A 23,645-nucleotide genomic window follows, 5' to 3' on the forward strand; every position below is an offset into this window, starting at 1 on the left:
AAAAAGAGAAAGCCAGTCGACTCTCAAGTCTCAAGTCTCAACACTAGAACTACTTGCTGCACGGAAAGCATCCTCCCAGGTACTGTAAAAATTTCTCCTCACATCACGGTTTAAGATTAACTCCCAGACGCTTTGAGATTCAGGCTAGCCTAGGAGGCAGTATTATCGGCTATAGGAATCGTGCCAAGTTAAAAATAACGGTCCAGATCATCCAATTGTAAAAGATTCCCTATTACGGTACCGGGGAGGACTGAATTCCTTACTGCCCAGGTGACAGGACTAAAATAGCACGCTGAAATTTCAGAACCCCGTCAGAGATCAAGTTTCGCCAACGTCAAGCATGGCCGAAGCTCAGCAGCAGCACGAGGAAGAGCATTTCGACGTCTTAACTCGAACTGGAGAAAAGACTGGCATCTCCAAGCCTAGGCACCTCTCTCTCTCTCTCTCTCTCTCCATCGTCTCCTTTCCTTTTCCTCTTTTGCATATCCATTTCTGTTAGCAATAATTGAATAATTCACTATACTACAGGGGGCAGGTGCATCGGGATGGAGATTACCACCGCGCCGTACACGTGTGGATCTACTCGGAGAGCACTGCCGAGCTGTTGGTCCAGCGCCGCTCCGATTGCAAGGATTCATGGCCAGGTCAATGGGACATCTCCAGTGCGGGCCATATCTCGGCTGGGGATTCCTCCCTCTACAGTGCAAGGTAATTATTATTGATTTCTTTTGTTACATTTAATGGTACTATTTCTGGTGCTAATTTCATTATTTTATTTTATTATTTTTTTATTTGTTATAGGAGAGAGTTGGAGGAAGAGCTAGGCATAAGCCTCCCAAATGATGCTTTTGAGCTCTTGTTTGTTTACCTTCAGGAATGGTTAGTAACTTATTTATCTATTTGGTATAGTTCAAATTGGCTTTTTACCAAATAATAGTATGATCTGTGTGCAATTAAGTAAAAAGACTAGAAGCAGTTTGTGGAAGCTGAGAAGTGAATTGGTTCGTGGTTGTTTGATTTGTGTCATTTTATTTTGCATCTGATTATAGAACTATTCTAACTTTCTTATTAGAAGTGAGATTGATTTATGACTACAACTATTGTTTAAATAAAAAAGTTGACATTTCTGTTGCTCATCTTTATTAATTGTAGTGTTACCAACAACGGTACATTCATAAACAATGAATACAATGATGTATATCTGGTGACAACTTTGGAACCTATTCCTCTTGAGGCCTTCACACTCCAAGTAAGTTGATTTCTTGATTATTTTCTTTCAGCAGTGACAACAAACCTTTGTCTTCATGTATGAATTACTAATACCAACTTTTAGTGGACAACCCGACACATGCTGTTTCTGCCCACAAAGATTCCGGTAACATAACCTGTTATGTCCCACCCACTGCCGGCACAACAGGGCTAAGATTGTAATCCCTGCCCATTTAGCATGTTGCTTTTCTATTTAAATCTGACAAGAATCAATATTTTATTTCAGGAAAGTGAGGTTTCTGCTGTGAGATATGTTCCTATTGGTGAGTATAAGAGTGCTCTTGCAAGGGGAGATGAACAATATGTGCCATACGAAGTAGATGGAGATTATGGCCAGTTTTTTACTATTATTGAGAAAAGGTGAATTTTTTTTAACTAAAAATATCTGATTTAGCCCAACTTTATTCTATATTGCTATGAATTTTTTCGTTTACTGTATGCTTTCTTAGAGTAGATTTCGAGTACTAGGTAAGATGCACCAGATTTTGTATTTACTTGTCCAAACTCAAGGCAAGATATGAGTCTGTTGTGTAATTCCTATCTTATTTATCAATATCTACAATTATGTTGTTGGCCTATGTATTTCACTAATTCTCCTTTGACCGGGGCAAACCTACGATATTTTGATTTGCACCCTTTTATGCAACTTGAAAGAAATTGCATTCTATTTAATTATATGAATACTGAATGTACGAGTCCTTTCCTGAAATTTTAGGTATAAAGAAAATACTGAGTCTCGCAGCTTAAGCTTGCAAAAGCAAATTAATCGCTATGCTGCAATCCATTTGGAGCCTGAGGTAATTTCCATCTAATTATTTGTAATGTTTGGTATTTCTTTGATTAAAGATGATAGGTTGGTTGGAACTTATCTCTAGCAACCTACCAAGATTGCTGTACTTTTTGTTATCCAGATGTTAAGTAAGATTTCTGTCATTTTCACCATTGTATTGTTTGAGTTGGAACCCTAAGATGATTCATGTGAAATGCAGAATTGTGTAATTATCCTTTATAAAATTTAGTACCAAGTCTGATAAGAAAATAATGCAGTTGACGGGACTTTCGGAAGGAGATAAGGAGGCACTTGCTTACATTCTCAAAGCATCTATGGTTATGGATGATATCTTTTATGAGCAGGTTTAATTTATGTTGTAGATTCTATCGATAACATTCCGATGCTAGATAGAAGCAAGCGGAAAAGTGACTCTTTTTTCTAATTTGTTTGCTTTTACGCCAGACATGGTATAGTAATCCTGCACTTAGAGATTGGCTGAAAGAAAATTCCGGTGCTTCTTCCATAAGTCGCTTGAAGTGGCTATACTATTCCATCAACAAGAGCCCATGGTAATATATCTATATTTTTCTTTCTGTGCAGTAGATTTTATAAATTTCCTGGCTCTTATATGTGGGATTGAAAATAATCAAAGTCAGTAATAGTAATTGAAATGATACCTAATCGTTGTTGTTGTTATTTTTGTAACAGGTCTTGCCTTGATGAAAACAAGGCATTTCTCACAACAGCTGATTCTGCTGTCAAGTTACTACCAGATGCTACCAAACCAGTTTCCGGATGGAAAGGGCTGGAATACAGAGCTGCATTTCCTTTAATTAAACCCCCTGGTGCTAACTTCTACCCTCCTGATATGGATAAAAAGGTAATTTTCATACAATGATGAATAAGAAGGTGATTGTGTTGTACAGTTCACTGTTTTGGTTGAGGAACTTTTTGGTAATTGTATTCCTTTACTTGGTACTACTATCAATCCAATTTCTATCTAGTATATAATGGTACAATACCAGCTAGTTAAAGAAGGCATATATTTTACTTCAGTTAGTAACAACAAAACGACAAAGGGACTCTTACCCTAGATTTTAATAAGAAACATATTCTCTGCTATATTTATCAGAAGTTGCTTTATGTATTCACTAGTTCTATCTGGCAGGAATTTGAACTGTGGAAAAGCAGCCTGAGTGACGCTGAACAAAAGGCAGCAATTGGTTTTTTTTCTGTAATAAGACGGCATGATGTTGATTTGTTAACTTCATCCAATACTAATGGTCTGGGGCTAAAAAACCCAAATGATCTTTTTCTTGTTCCATTTTCTGTCGAGTATAAATCGTCTTTAAAGAAAGCCTCTGAACTTCTGCTCAAAGCTTCAGAATTGTCTGATACATATAGGTAATTGTTGCTAATGCAGTAGTATCTTATTTAAGTTGAAATAGAGCTTTACTTTTGAAAAAATAATTGCCTCTATCTCTGTACTTTTTTTCAGCTTAAAGTTGCTTTTGAAAGCTAAGGCGGATGCCTTCATGTCAAATGACTATTATGAATCTGACATTGCTTGGATGGAATTGGTGAGTTGTGCTTATCCAAGGAGTAAATTTGGCTCAATTTCTAAAATGCATGCACCATATATAGGGATTTGAAATGTTCTTTTAATTTTTTGCTGAACGAAACATTGTAGGACTCCAAATTGGATGTGACCATTGGCCCATATGAGACATACGAAGATGCCCTTTTTGGTTATAAGGTTATTGTTCTTAGTTTCCAAGTGTTTCTAACTTTATGGTAGCACTTTTTGGCTTGTTGTTACCTATCCCACTAATGGATGACTTCAATTTTAGGCAACATTTGAAGCATTTGTGGGGATACGTGACGACACAGCAACTTCTCAAGTTAAACTTTTCGGAGATCAATTGCAGGTATGCCTGTAATCTCAGAATCATTTTTACTTACCTATTTTATTTCTTATGTAAAATTAACACTATGATAGTACCACAAAAAAACAGCATTTAGAGAGGAATCTTCCAATGGACGATTGTTACAAGTCTGATAAGGTATCCGCAGCTCCAATCCGAGTAATTCGACTTCTCTTCAATGCAGGGGTACGTTATGCTTTTGGTTTCTCATTTCCTTGTTGATTTGTAATGGAGCATATCAATGTAAGAGGACGTTGTGATTACATCGACCGTGCTTTTGCAAATAACATAATAACACAAAATTTTATTGTATTTGCAAATATCACCACTCACTTTCTGTTGTAATGGCAAAAGGTGTATCCTAATATATAGTTAGAATTTTCCTTTCAATCTTGGAAGCTTTTCCTGACCTTGTATGAACTGAAACCAAGCCAAGACAATTTAGATAGAAAATTGTAGTTTGTATGAATTTTGCAAAGCAATTTAATAATCTTGTTTGTCCTGGCTTGAGGTTATTTTTTTCTATTGTTGAATTTTGTTTGAGACCCAGGTAAACTATTTTGGCATAATTGAAAAATCACCAATGTCAAATTCTTCTTCCAGGATGTAAAAGGCCCCCAAACAGTTGCTTTTAATTTGCCGAATGATGAACGCATAGTGAGCCAACGTGGTACATGCATGGTTTTGCTCAAGAATGTTTCTGAAGCCAAGTACTTATCTGTTTCCTTTTTTTTACTTTCTGGGGAGAGAGGGGATGCATTTTGCAAAAAGTTTGCCTGCTATTTATACCTTTTGTTTTTTGAGAATGCACCCGTATTCATTTTGTGTTTGAAAAAAAACATCATTTTGGAATAATCCTATGGAATATTTCTTTGACTTAGGTTTTTTTTCTTTCTTTCTTTCTTTTTTTGGATATAATGATCCTTTTAAAATATTCACATAATAGCATTGCCTGTTACATTTTTCTTTTCAACGAATATATAATTGACATTGAATTAATCCCACATGATGATCTAGATGAGCTCATTTGGGAGACAGAAAATCTATTATCATATTTTTTTTTCAAAGTGCTTATGTTAGTCTATTCTCATGAAAATATTGATTATAATGTCCTTGCAAAACAAAAAGAAATAGGAAAAAATATATTTACCTTGTCTTTCCCATCGCATGTTAGTAAAATAAACAGGTTATTTTAAGTTTAAACTGTAAGAAATTTTTATTTTCAGATTCAAGCACATCTTACAACCAATTGCTGAGGTGTGCATCAAGGATGAACAAAAACAATACATAGATTTCGACTCTTTCTACACGCATACAATATGCCACGAGTGCTGTCATGGCATTGGACCCCATACTATAGTCCTTCCAGATGGTCGACAGTCAACTGTCCGATTGGTAAGTACTGATAAGTGAATAGATAATGTATAATTGAACTTATTAATTGAAGTGTTCATTCACGTAAATGTATAATGTTATGCATGGCTGATGATATGCGGTCTCTTCTTTTACTAGGAACTCCAAGAATTGTACTCAGCCTTAGAGGAGGCAAAAGCAGATATAGTTGGCCTTTGGGCTCTGAAATATCTTATTGACCAGGTTCTGTCTATAAAGTAATATTATTAATGTGTAACATCAATTTATGTAAGAAACTATCTACTAATTTTATATATTGGATTATGGCAAAATTTGTGCTAAGAATTTTATATCACCATCAGGGGCGAAAGCAGAATGTTGAACTATAGGGGTCAACTATAGCAGTGTTTTTGTTTGAGAAGAATCTGGGAATGGATCATAGAAATCTTTTTAAAAGTTTTAAGGGTCAATTTTAGCGTACCTGTGACATTTCTGATTAAAATACATAGAAGTATGACATATAACCATAGGATTTTGGAGAAAAGAAAATGGGGACCAATTGGATTCCCATTTTGTATGACTTGATCCATCCCTGGTCACTGTTAACCATGTGTGTCTTCTGTAGTAGAGAATAAATTGGAATTGAGTGGGTGGAATAGAGTATGATGATGATAGAATACAAGAAATTTTGTAATTGGTGACCCTGTGTTGTAATTAGACCTCTCCCTATTCCAACAAGATAGAATAAAGTATTTTTGGGAGGGGAAGTATCTTATTCTATACAAATGATGGGTTGGAATAGATTTTCCACCGATCATAGAGTTGGGTATATTCAACATTTTTAATCATGAATGGAGCAAAGTGGAAAGCTTTCACTTGTAATTTCACTATTGCTCAACACCATCCATGAGAATAAATGAATCGATTTTTATGTTTCGGTTGCACTCTCCCTTGCAGGGTTTACTTCCAAAGAGCTTGTTGAAATCCATGTATGTCTCTTTTCTTGCTGGGTGCTTCCGTTCAATTCGATTTGGACTCGAAGAAGCCCATGGGTAACGTAGCTTTTCTGGAATTAGAAGGTTTAAAGTTCAATAAAATGTTCATTATTTGTTTGTGGATGATGATTTATTTATTTGACTTTATAACACAGAAAGGGGCAGGCATTACAGTTCAACTGGTTATGTGAAAAGGGTGCTTTTGTTTTGCATTCAGATGGTACATTCTCAGTTGATTTTACAAAGGTATTGTAGTTTTGATTTTTCTTTCTCTAGGTTTCTTTTCCATTCTTTGTTACTCTTAATAATTTTTTTATTTGGCCTGAAGACATTTTTTATATAGTATGTTGACAAGGTCGCATATGTACAGACCTCATGTCCATGACAATTGACCCAGTATCAAAAATATTTATTTTATCTGTAACTCCGAGTTAATTGAAGGTTGAAGAGGCAGTTGAAGGTCTTAGCAGAGAGATTTTGACAATACAAGCAAAGGGTGATAAAGTCAGTGCCCAGTTACTTCTCGAATGCTATGCAAGCATGAGTCAGCCACTGAAAGATGCCTTGGAAAAGCTAGAGAATGTTAACGTAAGATATTTCTAATATGCTTTACTGTTAGGTATGTACAGTTAGGGATGTCAATGGATACAGTATGGGTTGGATGGAGAAATCTAACGGATTATTTTTTTTATCGGTACCCTCCTTACCAAATACAATATGGATAGGTAAAACAGGTTAAAACATTTCGTTGACACCTCAATATACAGTGACTGATGAAATTCATTGATACATTGTGACGATATAAAGAAATGTCCCATGACCCTTCACTAAAACCAATAATTAGAAAACAAAAGTAAATGCAATAGAAATCATTTGCTAAGAGCTCTTCTTCTGAATTAAGTGCAAGAGTTTTGTAGTTGCATGATATTCCTTTATGGTTTTTTGAAAGATAATTATTGAATAATATCCTTATTCGTAACCTGATGCTTGAATAATCTAACCTGGTGCCAAACCATTTTTCCTTTTTTTTTTTCAGGTTCCAGTTGATATTGCCCCCATATTTGCCGTGGCAAATAGCATACTGCAAAAGACTGCTTGAGTAAAGTATTATGGGTTATATATGAAATTGATAAATGAACACAAAACTTATAGATGTTCATCGCTGAAATGATGAAAGACAAATGTTATGGCTTCAATCCTTTTCTTGTGAAACTTGTCCTTGAGAAACAAATTATTATAAACAAGAATGCTGCAAGTATTTCTGAGAAAAGCTAATGATAACACGCTGTAATAATTACTGGTCAAAACGAACACCTGACAATCCATAGGTCGAAAATTGAAAATACTCACCCCTTGCAGTTTCCTGAGATAATCCCAAATTACAACAGTAATTGATACAGCATATGAAAATCTTAATACAAAGAAAAAGGAACTGAAGCTGAAAGCCTGAAACCTTCAATTGTTTTGAACTATGGCTGAGAAGAGTATCTTATTGATATCTTCAGAACTATCCCCATCCTCTGAAAAGAGAGACAAACAGAAGATATAGAACAAAAAAAATATCAGACTTTTCTAGTGAAAGTTCATTAATGTTAAGATATTTTAGATTTTGTGCTTAATTATTTTTCTTGGCTCTCACATGAGATGACCACTCAGAAATAACCTGCAGGAAAAGAAGTATATTTACTTATTTACAAATAGCCTTGACAGTCGGCACATGCATAAATATTAAATAGAGAGGTTAAAATATATTTCAAAAAAGGTTGCTGAATAAAATTGAAAGATGATGAACAAAAGAAATGATGGGCTTCATATATTTTCAAAACTGTCATCTTGCGTATTTGCAATTTAGTGAACAAAAGACAAGATAATATAGCTGCTGAAAATAACGTTAGTGCTTTACACGGGTAAGATTTTAGCAGAGCAGTTGGGCTTCACAACCATATGCGGCGTTGTTTATAGTTTGTGCGCTACATGAAGCCAAAACTACTCTGTTAAAATCTTAATCTTCACCCCTTTACTCATCAAGAAATGCACTCTCAAGGAAAATTGAATAGTCACACAAGCAACACACTCAATGGACATGTTTGATTGTGGAGTAAGAGGTGGAGTAAACCTCTAACTTCACTTCATATGTAAGTCGTCAAACAAGAAATAAAAGAGGTGGAAGATGTGAGTTCTTCCGAAGTAAATTACTGTTGGGTTGTGCTCTAGGCTAGAAGGTACGATTTTAAATTTTCTAGCATTCAAGATGTGATCTTACTATGAAACATCTAATCAATCCCATGTAGTTTATGGATGTGGTATGATCAAACAAGGTGTTAAAAGATCATACCTCTCTAATCAAGTGGAGCGAGATAAGGTGTCCTCAACCTCAGATGAATCAACAAGTAAATGCAACTTAAGAAATAATTGACAAAGTTAATCATATAAACAAGAATTACAAACAAAACATTTTCTCTAGGACACTAATTATATCAATTACTCCACCTCTCCAGGTAGAGCAATTTATCTTGCCCGTAAGGTCCACTGTTATAGACAAATATTTATTTTTCAACATCTTATTTCTCTAGACATATTAATTTAAGTCATGAATTCAACTATCAAACGAGACGTAAAATATAAAAAGTAAGATGTAATAATTAATTTAATCATAGTTAACTTTACTTCACAATCAAATATAACCAAGTGAGAAAATTGAATACACCAAGTCCGACTCGAGTTTGACCAAGTTATATAACAGCTGTACAAGTAAAAAAAAGCAACAGAGTAACCTGATTCAAATATGAAAATATATCTACTTTTGTAATTTCGATGGGATTTTTTTTTTATAAAAACTTAATTGCCATCTGTCTAATTTTCATTTAATTTTATTTTATTTTAGGATCGTCACGCCCGCCTAACAGAAGTATACAACAGTTCATGACATTAAAAATTGGAGATTTTTTATATGTAGAAAACATTAAAAAAGAAGAGAGAAATGAAAAGAATACTGTTAAATTTATATTAGGAGAAAGATTGATAGTATTTGTATCAATCTAAAAATATTAAAGTTTAGATCGATAAGAATTCTACCGATATAAACTCATTTTTATTTGAGGAGGGTTCAAATGCCTCCATTTTTTGTGCCTCCATCATGCCTCCATTTTTTAAAACTTTAATAACTCAAGATTTAAAACTTAAAAGTCAAAATAAAACCGTTAGATGTGATCTATGTTATTTTCTCTATGTGCTCATAAAAAATTATCACATTTTAATTTTGTTTTTATGTGAATCAACAAGTCCAAAAATCAACATCTAGGAATCATCCAAATTAGTGCATTTTTTACAAGCTCTTGATGACAATCAAAATAAAATTGAAATGTCATAATTTTTTACATGTGCATAGATAAAATGATGTAGATCATATCCAACGGTTTTATTTTAATTTTTAAGTTTTAAATTTTAAATTATTAAAGTTTTAAAAAATGGAGGCATGGTGGAAGCACAAAAAATGGAGGCATTTGAACCCTCCTCTTTTTATTTTATTTTATTTTTTATACAATGAGTGGAACCCACACTATTTCAATAATAAAAAAGACTTAGGCCATGTTTGGTTGCGGAGTAAGAGGTGAAGTAAACCCCTTACTTCATGTTTAAGGAGTCAAACGAGGAGTAAAATTGATGGAGTAAGATGAAGTAAGGTTTGAATTAAACCGGTGTAACTTACTTCACCTAGAGAGGTGGTTTAGCTTACTCCACCAAACATGATTAACTTACTTCGGTTTAGCTTGAAGTAAGCAATTTATTCCGGCTTAAAGTTACTCCACAACCAAACATGACCTTAAGTCTTAAATTTCGTGGAATAGGCCACTCTTTTGTTTCCAACACTCTCTTTTCTCTATCCCTCCACATGAATGAATTTGCATTTTTTATGTTTTCTCTTCTCTCTTCGCATGTGCTTCGTACACATATATATAAACAACTCCTTTGTTTAATTGCTATTATGGGACTAATCAAGATTCAGATCAGGAATTTTATTTTATTGTTTGTTTTAGTTTAGTTAGATTTTTAGTTTTTTCACTATAATAATTAATAAATTATTCGGTTATAAAACACAGTAAGCAATCATGATGCAATGTTTAAGTTTTTTTTAGTGACAATTTTCATCAAAGATTTTAAAAATTTATTTGCCAATAGTCCTAAATTTATTTTATTTACAATGAAACTCAATTACTAAATAATTATCAATGATTTTATTCTTATTTTTCTGAAAGAATTTATAAATCATATTAATTAATCTAGTAATAACAAATCAGATTTGAAGATGATATTAGAAACTTCTATCTTTTTTTCAGTTTCATTAAATATAAATTTGTAGTTACAAATTCAATTGTAATTTAATTAAATCAACAGTCACTTTTCATTAGAAACTTCTGTCCTTTTTATTCTCATCAATGATATAAATATTACTCCCAAGTAGATGCAGCAAAGATTCACCTTTTCAAATAAAATATATACATATATATTTCAAATAAATCAATATTTATACAACCGAATACTCATTTCATCACATTCCCGTAATCAATTCATATGTACTCATATTCATAGGTTTCACTTTTCTAAAAATGAATTCCCATTCCCATCAAATCTCATCCCGTGTAATTCCGTGACAAACGTACAAGCTCTTAATTTTTAATATTTTCTACTAATAAAAAATTCTCTTCAAAATTTCCCAAAAAGTAAAAAAAAAGAAGAAGAAAAACCAATGACTAGTCAAACAGTCAATTCTAACAGCACACTGAAAATAACAGCACTAGAACTGGTTGCTGCCCAGCAGCCAGGACTAAAATAATAGCACACTGATGTAATGAAAGGGCACCAATCTGTCAAAATGTCAAAATTTCCAGAACTCCATGGGAGATCAAATTTCGCCGACGTCGAACATGGCCGAACCTCAGCAGCAGCACTACGAAGAGCATCTCGATGTCTTAACACGAACCGGAGAAAAGACCGGCATCTCCAAGCCTAGGCACCTCTCTCTCTCTCTCCATCGTATCCATTTCTCAGTTCAGTTAGCAATAATTGAGTAATTCATTGTACTGCAGGGGACAGGTGCATCGGGATGGAGATTACCACCGTGCCGTACACGTCTGGATCTACTCGGAGAGCACTGCTGAGCTTTTAGTACAGCGCCGCGCCGGTTGCAAGGATCCATTGTTGGGCAAATGGGACATCTCCAGTGCGGGCCATGTCTCGGCTGGGGAATCCTCCCTTTCCAGTGCAAGGTAATTATTATTGATTTCTTTTGTTCCATGTATTGGTAATATTTCTGGTGCTAACTTCAATATATATATATATATATTTTTCTAGGAGAGAGTTGGAAGAAGAGCTAGGCATAAGGCTCCCAAATGATGCTTTTGAGCTCTTGTTTGTTTTCGTTCAGGAACTGTTAGTAACTTAATTATCTATCTGGCTTCATTCAAAATGACATTTTACCAAATGATAGTATGACTAGTGCGCAATTAAGTAAAAAGACTAGAAGCAGTTTGTGGAAGCGAAGTAAATTGCATCATGGTTGATTGATTTGTCTTGTTTTATTTTTGTATCTGATTATAGAACTATTGAAAATTTCTTATTAGAATTGAGATTTATTTTATGAATACAACTATTATTTTAAGGTAAGAGGGGATTTCATATATACCACTCAAAAACTAGAAAATTACGTATCCCCCCTCAAAATTCCATAATAGCTCTCATATTACGTACCCCCCTCCAAATTCAAAATTACATAATTTGGAGGAAATATGTAATTTCATAATTTTTTAGTGGTATACATGAAGTTCATGTAAATATTTGACATTTCAGATATTTATCTTTCTTAATTGTAGTAAGGACGGTACATTCATAAACAATGAATATGATGATGTATATCTGGTGACAACTTTGGAACCTATTCCTTTTGAGGCCTTCACACTCCAAGTAATCTGATTTCTTGATTATTTTCTTTCAGCAGGGACAACAAACCTTTGTCTTCATGTATGAATTACTTATACCAACTTTTAATGGACAACCAGACACAAGCAGTTTCAGCTCACAAAGATTCACGTAACATAAACAGTACCTGGTATATCCCACCCACTGCCAGTACAACAGGGCTAAGATCAGGGGTGGATCTACTGTAGCCCCCCCCCTCCCCCCCCCCGGATTTCGAGTCTTAGTGGTGATCTATTAGTACCAATCGACTTTGCCCCTCCTTGGAAATTTTTTTGCCCCCCTCTGGATGTTTGATTTGTAATTCGGGTTAAATTTAGTGTTAAAATCAAAATAAATTTCTTGAATTATGATTGGTAATATTAATTATAAGTTATAGGATTAGAAATTATAAGTCAGGATATTGGAAAATATAAGTCAAAACATTGTTTTTTTATCGAGTACCCAATTAGTTAATGGATTTAAATCCGATAAGCTATTTAAACCCGATTCGATATCCCCCCTCCGACGAAAATCCTGGGTCCGCCCCTAGCTAAGATTATAATCTCTGCCCATTGTGCACATTGCCTTTCTTTTTGAATCCGACAAGAATCAATAATTTTTATCAGGAAAGTGCGGTTTCTGCTGTGAGATATATTCCTATTGATGAGTATAAGAGTGCTCTTGCAAGGAGAGATGAACAATACGTGCCATGTGAAGTAGATGGACAGTATGGCCAGCTTTTTACTATCATTGAAGAAAGGTGGATTGTTTTGACTAAAAATATCTGATTAAGCCAAGTTTCTTCTATATTGCTATGAATTATTTCTTTTGTTGTATGTTTTCTTAGAGTACATTTTGAAGAATAGGTAAGATGGAACTGATTTTTTATTCATACGTCCAAACTCAAGTCACAGTATGAGTTTGTTGTGTTGCACAAGTTTCTTATTTATCAACATCTACAGTTATGGTTTTGTCCTATGTATTTCACTAATTCTTCTTTGACTGGGGCAAACCTAAGACCTTTTGATTTGCGCCATTTTATGCAACATGAAAGAGTTTGCATTATATTTTATTATATGAATACTGAATGGATGAGTCCTTGCCTGAAATTTTAGGTATAAAGAAAATATTGAGTCCCGCAGCTTAAGCTTGCAAAAGCAAATTAATAGATATGCTGCAATCCATTTGGAGCCTGAGGTAATTCCATCTAGTTATTTTTATTATTTGGTATTTCTTTGATTTAGGGTGAGTTAGGTTGGTTTGAACTTATTTCTAGCAACCTACCAAGATTTTTGTAATTTTTGTTATCCAGATGAAAAGTAAGATTCTGTCATTTTCACCATTGTATTCTCTGAGTTGGAACTCTAAAATGATTTATGTGAAATGCAGAATGTTGTAATTATCATTTATAAAATTTAGTACTAAGTCAGATATGAAAATAATGCAGTTGATGGGACTTTCAGAAGGAGATAAGGAGGCACTTGTTTACATTCTGAAAGCATCTATGGTTATGGATGATATATTTTATGAGCAGGTTTAATTTATGTTGTAGATGCTATTAAAAACACTGCGATGCTAGATAGAAGCTTGTGGAGAAGTCACTCTTTTCTCTAATTTGTCCGTTTTTATACCAGACTTGGGATAGTAATCCTGCACTTAAAGATTGGTTGAAAGAAAATTCTACTGCTTCTTCCGCAAGTCGCTTGAAGTGGCTATACTATTCCATCAACAAGAGCCCATGGTAATATTTCTTTTCTTTTTCTGTGCAACAGATTTAATATATTTCCTTGCCCTTATATGTTGGTTTACGAAATTATCGAAATCATTAATAGTAATTGGAATGTTACCTTTTTTGCTGTTGTTATTTTTGTAACAGGTCTAGCCTTGATGAAAACAAGGCATTTCTCACAACAGCTGACTCTGCTGTCAAGTTATTACCAGATGCCACCAGGCCTGTTTCGGGATGGAAAGGGCTGGAATACAAAGCTGCCTTTCCTGTGATTAAACCTCCTGGTGCTAACTTCTACCCTCCTGATATGGATAAAAAGGTTATTTTACTACAATGATGAATACAAATTTCAGTTGAGGAACTTTTTGGTAATTGTATTCCTTTACTTTGGTACCACTATCAAATCCAATTTCTATCTAGAATGATGATGATACAATACCAGTTAGTTAGAGAAGGCATAGATTCAGTTAACAAAAGGACAAATTGACTCTTACCATAGATTTTAATAAGAAACTTATTCTCTGTTATATTTTACAGAAGTTGCTTTTATGTTTCTCTCAAAAAAGAAGTTGTTTTTATGTATTCACTAGCTCTATCTGTCAGGAATTTGAACTGTGGAAAAACAGCCTGAGTGACGCTGAACAAAAGGAAGCAATTGGTTTTTTTTCTGTAATTAGACGGCATGATGTTGATTTGTCGTCTTTATCCAATACTAATGGTTTGGGGCTAAAAGACCCAGATGATCTTTTTCTTGTTCCATTCTCTGTGGAGTATGAATCTTCTTTAAAGAAAACCTCTGAACATCTGCTCAAAGCTTCAGAATTGTCTGATACATCTAGGTAATTGTTGCTAATGCAGTAGTATCTTATTTAAGTTGAAACAGAGCTTTACTTTTGAAAACAATAATTGCCTCTATCTCCGTACTTTTTTCAGCTTAAAGTTGCTGTTGAAAGCTAAGGCGGATGCCTTCATGTCAAATGACTATTATGAATCTGACATTGCTTGGATGGAATTGGTGAGTTGTGCTTATCCAAGCAGTAAAGTTGGCTCAATATCTAAAATGCATGCACCATATAAGGGAATTTGAATTGTTCTTTTAATATTTTGCTGAACGGAACATTGTAGGACTCCAAATTGGATGTGACCATTGGCCCGTATGAGACATACGAAGATGCACTTTTTGGTTATAAGGTTATTGCTCTTAGTTTCCAAGTGTTTCTAACTTTGTGGTAGCACTTTTCAGCGTGTTGTTACCTATCCCACTAATGAACGACTTCAATTTTAGGCAACATTTGAAGCATTTGTGGGTATACGTGACGACACAGCAACTTCTCAAGTTAAACTTTTTGGAGATCAATTACAGGTTTGCCTGTAATCTGAAAATCTTTTTGTACTTACCTATTTCATGTCTTGTGTAAAATTAACACTATGAAAGTATCACAAACAAACCAGCATTTAGAGAGGAATCTTCCAGTGGACGATTGTTACAAGTCTGATAGTGTATCTGCTGCTCCAATCCGAGTAATTCGGCTTCTCTTCAATGCAGGGGTGCGTTATGCTTTTGATTTCTCATTTTCTTTGTTGATATGTAATGGAGCATATCAATGTAAGAGGACTTGGTAATTACATCCGAACCGTGTTTTTGCAAATAACAGAATAACTTAATATTTTTTATTGTATATGTAAATATCACACCACTCACTTTCTTGTTGTAATGGAAAAAGGTGTCCTGATACATATTTTGAATTTGCCTTTAAATCTTGGGAGCTTTCCCTGACCTTATATGAACTGAAACCAAGCCAAGATAATTCAGATAGAAAATTGTAGTTTGTGTGAATTAATTGCGAAGTACTTTAGTATTTTTTTTTGCTTGGCTTGAGGTTATTTTTCGATTGTTGAATGTTGTTTGAGACCCCAGTAAACTCTTTTGGCATAATTGAAAAATCACCTATGTCAAATTTTTCTTCCAGGACGTAAAAGGCCCCCAAACAGTTGCTTTTAATTTGCCAAATGATGAACGCATAGTGAACCAACGTGGTACGTGCATGGTTTTGCTCAAGAATGTTTCTGAAGCCAAGTACATATCTGTTTCCTTTTATTCTTTTCTGGGGAGAGAGGAGGGCATGCTAGTAAAGCAAACAAGTTATTTTAAGTTTAAACTGTAAGAAATATGTATTTTCAGATTCAAGCATATCTTGCAACCAATTGCTGAGGTGTGCATCAAGGATGAACAAATACAATACATAGATTTCGACTCTTTCTACACGCATACAATTTGCCACGAGTGCTGTCATGGCATTGGACCCCATACTATAGTCCTTCCAGATGGTCGACAGTCAACTGTCCGATTGGTAAGTACTGATAACTGAATAGATGGTGTATAATTGAATTTATTAATTGAAGTGTTCATTCACGTAAATGTGTAATGTTATGCATGACTGATGATGTGCCGTCTCTTCTTTTACAAGGAACTCCAAGAACTACACTCAGCCTTAGAGGAGGCAAAAGCAGATATAGTTGGCCTCTGGGCTCTGAAATATCTGATTGACCAGGTTCTTTTTTGTAGTTTATTTTATTAATGTGTAACATTTATTTATGTATGAAACTATCTATTAATTTTATATATGGGAATATGGAAAAAATATTCCCACCAATGGTGTGCTAGGTCTATCAGCTTATTTGTTGAGCAAAGAATTTTATATCGCCATCAGGGGCGAAAGCAGAATGTTGAACTATGGAGGTCAACTATAGCAATGTTTTTGCTCGAGAAGAGTCAGGGAATGGATCATATAAATCTTTTTAAAATTTTGAGTGTCAATTTTAGCTTTCCTGTGACATTTTTGCTTAAAATACATAGAAGTATGACATATAACCATAGAATTTTGGAGAAAAAATGGGGACCAATTGGACCCCCGTTCTGTATGATTTGATCCATCCCTGGTCACTGTTTACCATGTGTGTGTGTTCTGCAGTAGAGAATAAATTGGAACTGAGTAGAATATGTGCCGAGCACTTATAGATTCGAGTGGAATAGAGTATGATGATGATGAAATAAATTTTGCAATTGGACCCTATGTTTCAGTTAGACCTTTCCCTATCCAACCGGACGGAATAAAATATTCCATTGAGAGGGGAAGTGTCTTATTCTATACAAATGATGGGTTGGAATAGATTTTCCACCGATCTTAGAGTTGGGTCTATTCAACTTTGTTAAACATGAATGGAGTAAAGTGGAAAAGCTATCCCTTGCAATTTTACTCTTGCCAAACACCATCCATGAGAATAAATTAATCGGTTTTATGTTTCACTTGCACTCTCCCTTGCAGGGTTTACTTCCAAAGAGCTTGTTGAAATCCATGTACGTCTCTTTTCTTGCTGGGTGCTTCCGTTCAATTCGATTTGGCCTTGAAGAAGCCCATGGGTAATGTAGCTTTTTCTGGAATTAGAAGGTTTAAATTTCAATAAAAGGTTCATTATTTTTTTGTGGATGCTGATTTATTTATTTGACTTGATAACACAGAAAGGGGCAGGCATTACAGTTCAACTGGTTACGTGAAAAGGGTGCTTTTGTTTTGCATTCAGATGGTACATTTTCAGTTGATTTTACAAAGGTATTGTAGTTTTTGTTTTTTTTTCTCTAATTTTCTTTTCCATTCTTTTTTGCCCTTAATAATTATATTTTTTTATTTGGCCTGAGACCTTTTTTATATAGTATTTTGACCAAGTCAATATGTACAAATCTCATGTCCATTCCTTGACAATTGACGCACAGTACTAAAAATACTTATTTTTATCTGTTACTCGGGTTAATTGAAGGTGGAAGAGGCAGTTGAAGGTCTTAGCAGAGAGATTTTGACAATACAAGCAAAGGGTGATAAAGTCAGTGCCGAATTACTTCTCAAAAGATATGCAAGCATGACTCAGCCATTGAAAGATGCCTTAGAAAAGCTAGAGAATGTTCAGGTAAGATATTTCTAATGTGCTTTACTGTTAGGTATGTACAGTTTGGGATGTTAGTTGATATGGTACGGATCGGATGGAGACATTTTCGTACCAGAGAATATTAACCACAATATGTACATAATACTAACCCGAAAATATAACAAAGTGCACCATATGGGAATAATATTAACTGCTACAACATTGTATGGTTATTCTTAACATCCGTTATAGTTTTTTTTTTTTCTCAACATTATGTGTCATACTATTATTTTTTTTGTTCTTTTATAATATATCCCTGTTGCAACACACAAGCACGATACTACTACTAGTTAATATATTAAGCACATTATATACATGATATCATAAATATAAAAAATATAATTATTGGAGTTGGGCTATTGTGCTTCATGAAGTAAAGATTATGTTTTACTTTATGCCTATATTTCATTTTCAAAGTTTAAATAGTCAATCCGAATTGTTCAACATAATCTCCATATTAAAATGTGCTTAGAGACAAAATTTTACATTTATAGGAACTTTCTATTATATTTTAGAATAGGTAGTAAAACACTGTTTTTTTATGGTTGACAATATTATGAATCAATGGATATTCCACTTATCTAAAAAAAATAGTAAAAATATTTTAGAAAATTTAAAATTGTGTCCAAACACATTTGAATATAGAGATCATGTTGAACGGTTCATATTGATTGGACTTTGAAAACGGAAATATGGATATGAAGTAAACCATGGCCCTTCGTGAAGCACATTAGCCCAACTCATAATTATCCCATTATTTAAAGATACAAATCATTGATTAAATAAATTGATATAAAATAATGTTGTATAAATCTATTTTGTCATATTATTAATTAATAAATTATAATGCTGTATAAATCAAATTTTTCCTTAGTACTAGATAAAAAATTATATGAAATATTGTATAAATCAATTTCATCATCATAATAAAAAAATATATATTTATATGTACGAATAAAAAATTATCATGTATAATTTTGTATTTATTTGTTACTCTAAGAAGGTAACGGGAACGAAATAGCTCTTACCTGTTCTTGCCCGATAAGTTAACGAAAATTTTGTCTTATACATAACCTTAACCATTAAAGCTAATGAAAGAAATATTATCCATACCCGTCTTATCATATATGATACGGATAGGGTAAACGGGGAAAAATGATTTTGTTGATAATTTATGACGATGTAAAGAAATGCCCATGACCCTTGACTAAAACCAATAAATAGAAAACAAAAGTAAATGCAATAGAACTCGTTTGCTAAGAGCTCTTCTTCTCAGTTAAGTGCTAAAGTTTCGGAGATGCATGATATTTGGTAAGATAATGGTTGAATAATATCCTTATTAACCTGATGCTTGGAAAATCTAACCTGGTGCCATGGCATTTTTACCATTTTCCATGTTGAATGGTTCCTTTTTTTTTCAGGTTCCAGTTGATATTGCCCCAGTTTTTACAGTGGCAAATAGCATTCTGCAAAAGACTGCCTGAGTAAAGAATTATAGGTTATATTAGAAATTATGGCCTTGCAATTGATGTTAATCATTTGTTCTTTAATGCACTGCAGCTTTTGTCAATCAAGGCATGCTTAAGACCTTTCAGTGGTTGCTTACTCTTTTACATTAAACTCTGTTTTTCATTAAAACTGTGAGACTTCTCATTACGGAAGATGTGAGTTCTGTCAAAGAGGAAATTACAATATAAAAAAACTGTTATGACTTCAATCCTTTTCTTTGTGAAACCTTCCTCAAGAAACAAATTATTAAGAATGTGAACACTGCAAATGTTTAGGAGAAAAGCTAATGATAACACGCTGGAATTATTACTGGTCAAAATGAACACCTGACAATCCATCAGTGACAGCCACTGTCTAGATATATATATATAAAAAAAAGACAATCCATCAGTCAAGAATTGAAAATGCTCATCCCTTGTGCAGATGTAACTTGCAGTTTCCAGGCAAAATCCCAAATTACAACAGCAATTGTCACAGCATATAAAAATCTTAGTACAATGCAAAAAGGAATTGAAGCTGAAAGCCTGAAACCTTCAATTGTTCTGAACAATAGCTGAGAAGAGTATCTTATTGATATCTTCAGAATCAGAATCATCCCCATCCTCTGAAAAAAGAGATGAACAGAAGAAAAAGAACAAAAGATTATCAGACTTTTCTAGGGGAAGTTCATCAACTTTAAGATATTTTAGTTTTTGTGCTTACTTCTCTTGGCTCTCACGTGAGATGACCACTCAGAAATAATCTGCAGGAAAAGAAGTATCTTTAGAAATTTTCTTTGACAGTTGGCACATGCATAAATAGAGAGGTTAAAATATTTTTCAAAAGGGTTGCTGAATAAAATTGAAAGATGATGAACGAAAGAAAAATCTGAGAGAGATGAGCATAATATGAACCAACACAGCAAGAAGAAATGAATGCCATAATTTTTCTTTTCAAGGTCAATGGACTAGGTTCCCACTTACAGTTGTATTAATAAAGAGAATGATTTTACACTCTACTTAGTACTTACAATCTACTTAATTAGAAATTAATGCAGTAATTATAATAGTCATTTCATAACTGTCATTTTGCGTGTTTGCAATTTAGTTAACAAAAGAAAAGAGAACAATAGCTGCTGAAAATAAGGAAAATTGAATTAACTATGTCAGACAGTCAGAGAGCAACACACTCAAATAGGAAAGTTGCATCAACTAAGTCAGACTCAAGTTCAACCAGGTTATATAACAGTTGTACAAGTAAATAAAAAGTAACAGGGTAAACCTGATTCAAATTTGCATATGCTCCTTCATCGGATTCGCTTATTGGTGGTAACCCAGAAGAAGCTAATAGTCGCTGAATTGAGTTCTTCTGCCCAATCAAACTAGCCCTAGCTTTGTCTATCAAATCCTATTAACAAAATGGTGAAGTTGATATCAGGATTTAGGGTTTTGGAAGAGACCTGACACAAACACATTAAGCTTGTTCCATCAGAGCATTGAATGAAGATTCTGTTAATAATTCATAAATATATTAAATCGAAGTACACTGTACCAACAACTTTCCTTCCGACAATGTCAATAAGACATAGATCCAATCGATAGGAATCTACTACAGAACCTCACTGGTACAGAATAAAAAATTAGAATCTTACTCAAACCCTCGACAATTAATCCCAAAAGGGAACATAATCTCAAGGAATGCACACTTACAAAAGTGTACCTGATTGCTGAAAGAAATTGCAAGTGCCAAAAGTTTCAACGTCTTGATGTTTCACTATGACAAATATATGATAAATATCACCTAAATTTCAGAGTTTCAATCTATACCATAATAGGTCATATTCAGGTTGGTTAACGAGCTTCAATATCCAATCAATATACAGCTATAAAAGTAATAAACACCTGCTTATCAGCAAGGAGCTCACGGCAAAGCTCCTTGAGAGTCACCATCTCTTCCTGGATCTTCTTAACCCGAGCTACTAGCTTGCATGGATTTACCTGTCCTTCAAAGAAAATAAATGGTAAATTGTTGAGAATTAAAAATAATGAAATAGCAAAAATAACTAGCCACACTTACATGATCGGGATAGGATTGCTGGAAGTCAATCTGGAGGCGGTGCTGGACATCTGTGAGATCATCGTTTGCTTTGCTCAGCACCGCCATTAAGTCACTGACTGCCGGGTGAAGGCATTCATTCTGACCTTGATCAACCATCTCACTCTACCAGTTGGTTTTTTTTTACTTGTCTTTAAAATTGAGTTTCAAACAATATGTTGCTCTTCAATTTGCCTCTGACCTTTTCTCCTTCTGATATTAAAAAGAAAGAATCTTTATTCTAATTTTCTCAAAAATGCATTAGAAAAAACAGGTATATAACACTACCACTGAAAGATTAGAGTGCAAATCTTACTTTTCAAGGCCTTTATTGATTTCAATGTTACTTAGGTGACGCCTCAATTAATCTCTGATTTAGAGATACAAATACAAGTCACTGTAGTCAATTAAAAACGAACCCATACGAAATTAGGAAGGCATATGTGCTGTAATATGCAAATCTATGTAGGAATCAGTCATGAACACAACCATAATTAGATAAACATGAATAGTTACCACCCTCCCTGAAATTCACTGTACACAAAAAGTAGTCAACAAATATTCGCAAATATGGAATATTCAGGAAAATCTAGCCGCAACACTTTTTAACTAAAGCAATTAACAAATAAAGCAAATACAAACTCGTATAAAGATAACACAGCAATTTAGGCGGAGGTCTACCTCGATTAGGAAGGACTTGAGAGAGAACCCGGGACCGCAACACTGGATCTCAGCACCAGTTAGAAGAGGAGGGCTATGCAGGTGGCATGCACCAGTGAGAGAGAGCGGCAACCGCTGCCAAGGTTTTCAGAGAGAAGGAGAGAGAGAGAGAGCTTTGAAAAGGCAAGACTGCAGGAAGGAAGGTGAATGCAAGGGTTCATTTCCCGAGTCCGGACTCAGGATTCTCTCAGGTATTTCAAATTTTGAGTTTGGATTCAAACCGTCCAATCAGAATCCTGGCCAATCCGGCACGAGATGGAATGCAGGGATCCCATCAATATTCGTGCCAAATCAGATCGGACGGTTAAAAATTTAAAAGTCAAAATTTAAGTTACCTTAGGTGATTGAATTCGCAGGAAGAGTTCATTTTTCCGATTTTCCCGCCTATTTCTTCTGTTCTTTAAAGGGGCCGCTGAAACTCATCAATTCAACAACGGCCCATTCACCTACTGGAGACAATGATCATAAGCTAATGGGCTCCAGTGGTTTTCTCCTTTTCTTTCTCTCTTTCATAGATAAAATATTTATATAAATTTAAATTTATACATGATTTATATTTATTAAAATTAATATTCATATTTAATTTTATGTTTGACGAAATGTAATTTATATGTAGAGCCTTGGAGCAACAGATTATATGGGGAATTCACAATGAAAATTTTCCCCATAAGTCAAATCTACCGTATATTTATGCATTTGGGTTAGGACGGTACAAAATTGCTCAAATTCGTAATTTGCTCATAATTCGTTAGTTAACTGCTTATTTTAACTCGCTCATTTATAACTCAAGTTGACTGACTCATTTAATAAATAAACTGAATTTGAGCATATCCCAACTCGCTCATTAATTAATAACTCGAGTTACACAAAATTTGTCACAATAAATCTCATGCCCTTCTAAATGATTCCTAAGTTACTGTTTGGATTGTTTGTTTTATTGGTTTTCTTATTAATTATATTTGAATTGTTTGCGTTTAGATAAACTCTTACTAATATATAACTATAACCAAGGAAATTGACTGATCAAACGAGTTATAAATGAGTTGTGAGCTAACTTGAGTTGGTAATAAGCTGAACTCGAATTGACTTTACTGCTCTTTATTATCATTCCAATTCTAGTTGACTTGCTTATTAACTAAATGAGTTGAGCACGAGTTAGGAGTAACTCGCTCAAACTCGGGTCATTTACAGATCTTTGGGAGGATTATAAATCAATGTGCCAACTTGGGCAGGGGTGTCAATGACACCCGTTTACCCTACCCATATGGTATTCGATAAGACGGATATAGGTAAGTTTTTTTTTCGTTAACTTATTGAGTATGGGTATAGGTGAATTTTTTTTTTTCATTAGATAAATTGGTACG

General features: G+C 34.1%; 3 protein-coding genes across 4 annotated transcripts; 2 read left to right on the forward strand and 1 right to left on the reverse strand.

The window, feature by feature from the left end:
* Positions 1 to 279: 279 nt before the first annotated feature.
* LOC144553495 (nudix hydrolase 3-like) lies at positions 280 to 7,663 on the forward strand. Its single transcript, XM_078301677.1, has 21 exons — positions 280 to 426; positions 529 to 708; positions 802 to 879; positions 1,153 to 1,249; positions 1,496 to 1,629; positions 1,985 to 2,066; positions 2,317 to 2,403; positions 2,504 to 2,610; positions 2,750 to 2,921; positions 3,210 to 3,445; positions 3,540 to 3,621; positions 3,732 to 3,797; positions 3,892 to 3,969; positions 4,057 to 4,152; positions 4,570 to 4,676; positions 5,193 to 5,361; positions 5,479 to 5,562; positions 6,277 to 6,371; positions 6,470 to 6,560; positions 6,756 to 6,902; positions 7,351 to 7,663. The coding sequence occupies exons 1-21, from the start codon at positions 341 to 343 to the stop codon at positions 7,411 to 7,413; spliced, it is 2,337 nt and encodes a 778-aa protein (XP_078157803.1). The 5' UTR covers positions 280 to 340; the 3' UTR covers positions 7,414 to 7,663.
* A 3,477-nt stretch (positions 7,664 to 11,140) lies between these two features.
* Positions 11,141 to 19,568, forward strand: LOC144553494 (nudix hydrolase 3-like). Of its 2 annotated transcripts, XM_078301675.1 has the most exons (21): positions 11,142 to 11,325; positions 11,402 to 11,581; positions 11,667 to 11,744; positions 12,185 to 12,275; positions 12,896 to 13,029; positions 13,385 to 13,466; positions 13,717 to 13,803; positions 13,904 to 14,010; positions 14,146 to 14,317; positions 14,602 to 14,837; positions 14,932 to 15,013; positions 15,124 to 15,189; positions 15,284 to 15,361; positions 15,451 to 15,546; positions 15,969 to 16,075; positions 16,181 to 16,349; positions 16,467 to 16,550; positions 17,325 to 17,419; positions 17,519 to 17,609; positions 17,815 to 17,961; positions 19,401 to 19,568. In XM_078301675.1, exons 1-21 carry the CDS (start codon positions 11,210 to 11,212, stop codon positions 19,461 to 19,463), a joined length of 2,361 nt encoding a protein of 786 aa, XP_078157801.1. In that variant the 5' UTR covers positions 11,142 to 11,209; the 3' UTR covers positions 19,464 to 19,568. The 2 variants fall into 2 exon arrangements, with proteins under 2 accessions (XP_078157802.1, XP_078157801.1); XM_078301676.1 differs by lacking the exons at positions 17,325 to 17,419; positions 17,519 to 17,609; positions 17,815 to 17,961; positions 19,401 to 19,568 and adding an exon at positions 16,664 to 17,310 and having other exon boundaries at positions 11,141 to 11,325.
* Positions 19,569 to 19,765: 197 nt separating this feature from the next.
* Positions 19,766 to 22,474, reverse strand: LOC144552551 (spindle/kinetochore-associated protein). Its single transcript, XM_078300516.1, has 6 exons — positions 22,243 to 22,474; positions 21,544 to 21,771; positions 21,369 to 21,464; positions 20,749 to 20,874; positions 20,191 to 20,230; positions 19,766 to 20,092 (listed from the first exon to the last, which is right to left on the reverse strand). The coding sequence occupies exons 2-6, from the start codon at positions 21,679 to 21,681 to the stop codon at positions 20,022 to 20,024; spliced, it is 471 nt and encodes a 156-aa protein (XP_078156642.1). The 5' UTR covers positions 21,682 to 21,771; positions 22,243 to 22,474; the 3' UTR covers positions 19,766 to 20,021.
* Positions 22,475 to 23,645: the final 1,171 nt, after the last annotated feature.

This window comes from Carex rostrata, chromosome 4 (genome assembly GCF_964058835.1).
Source record: "Carex rostrata chromosome 4, lpCarRost1.2, whole genome shotgun sequence".
Lineage (NCBI taxonomy): Eukaryota > Viridiplantae > Streptophyta > Magnoliopsida > Poales > Cyperaceae > Carex > Carex rostrata.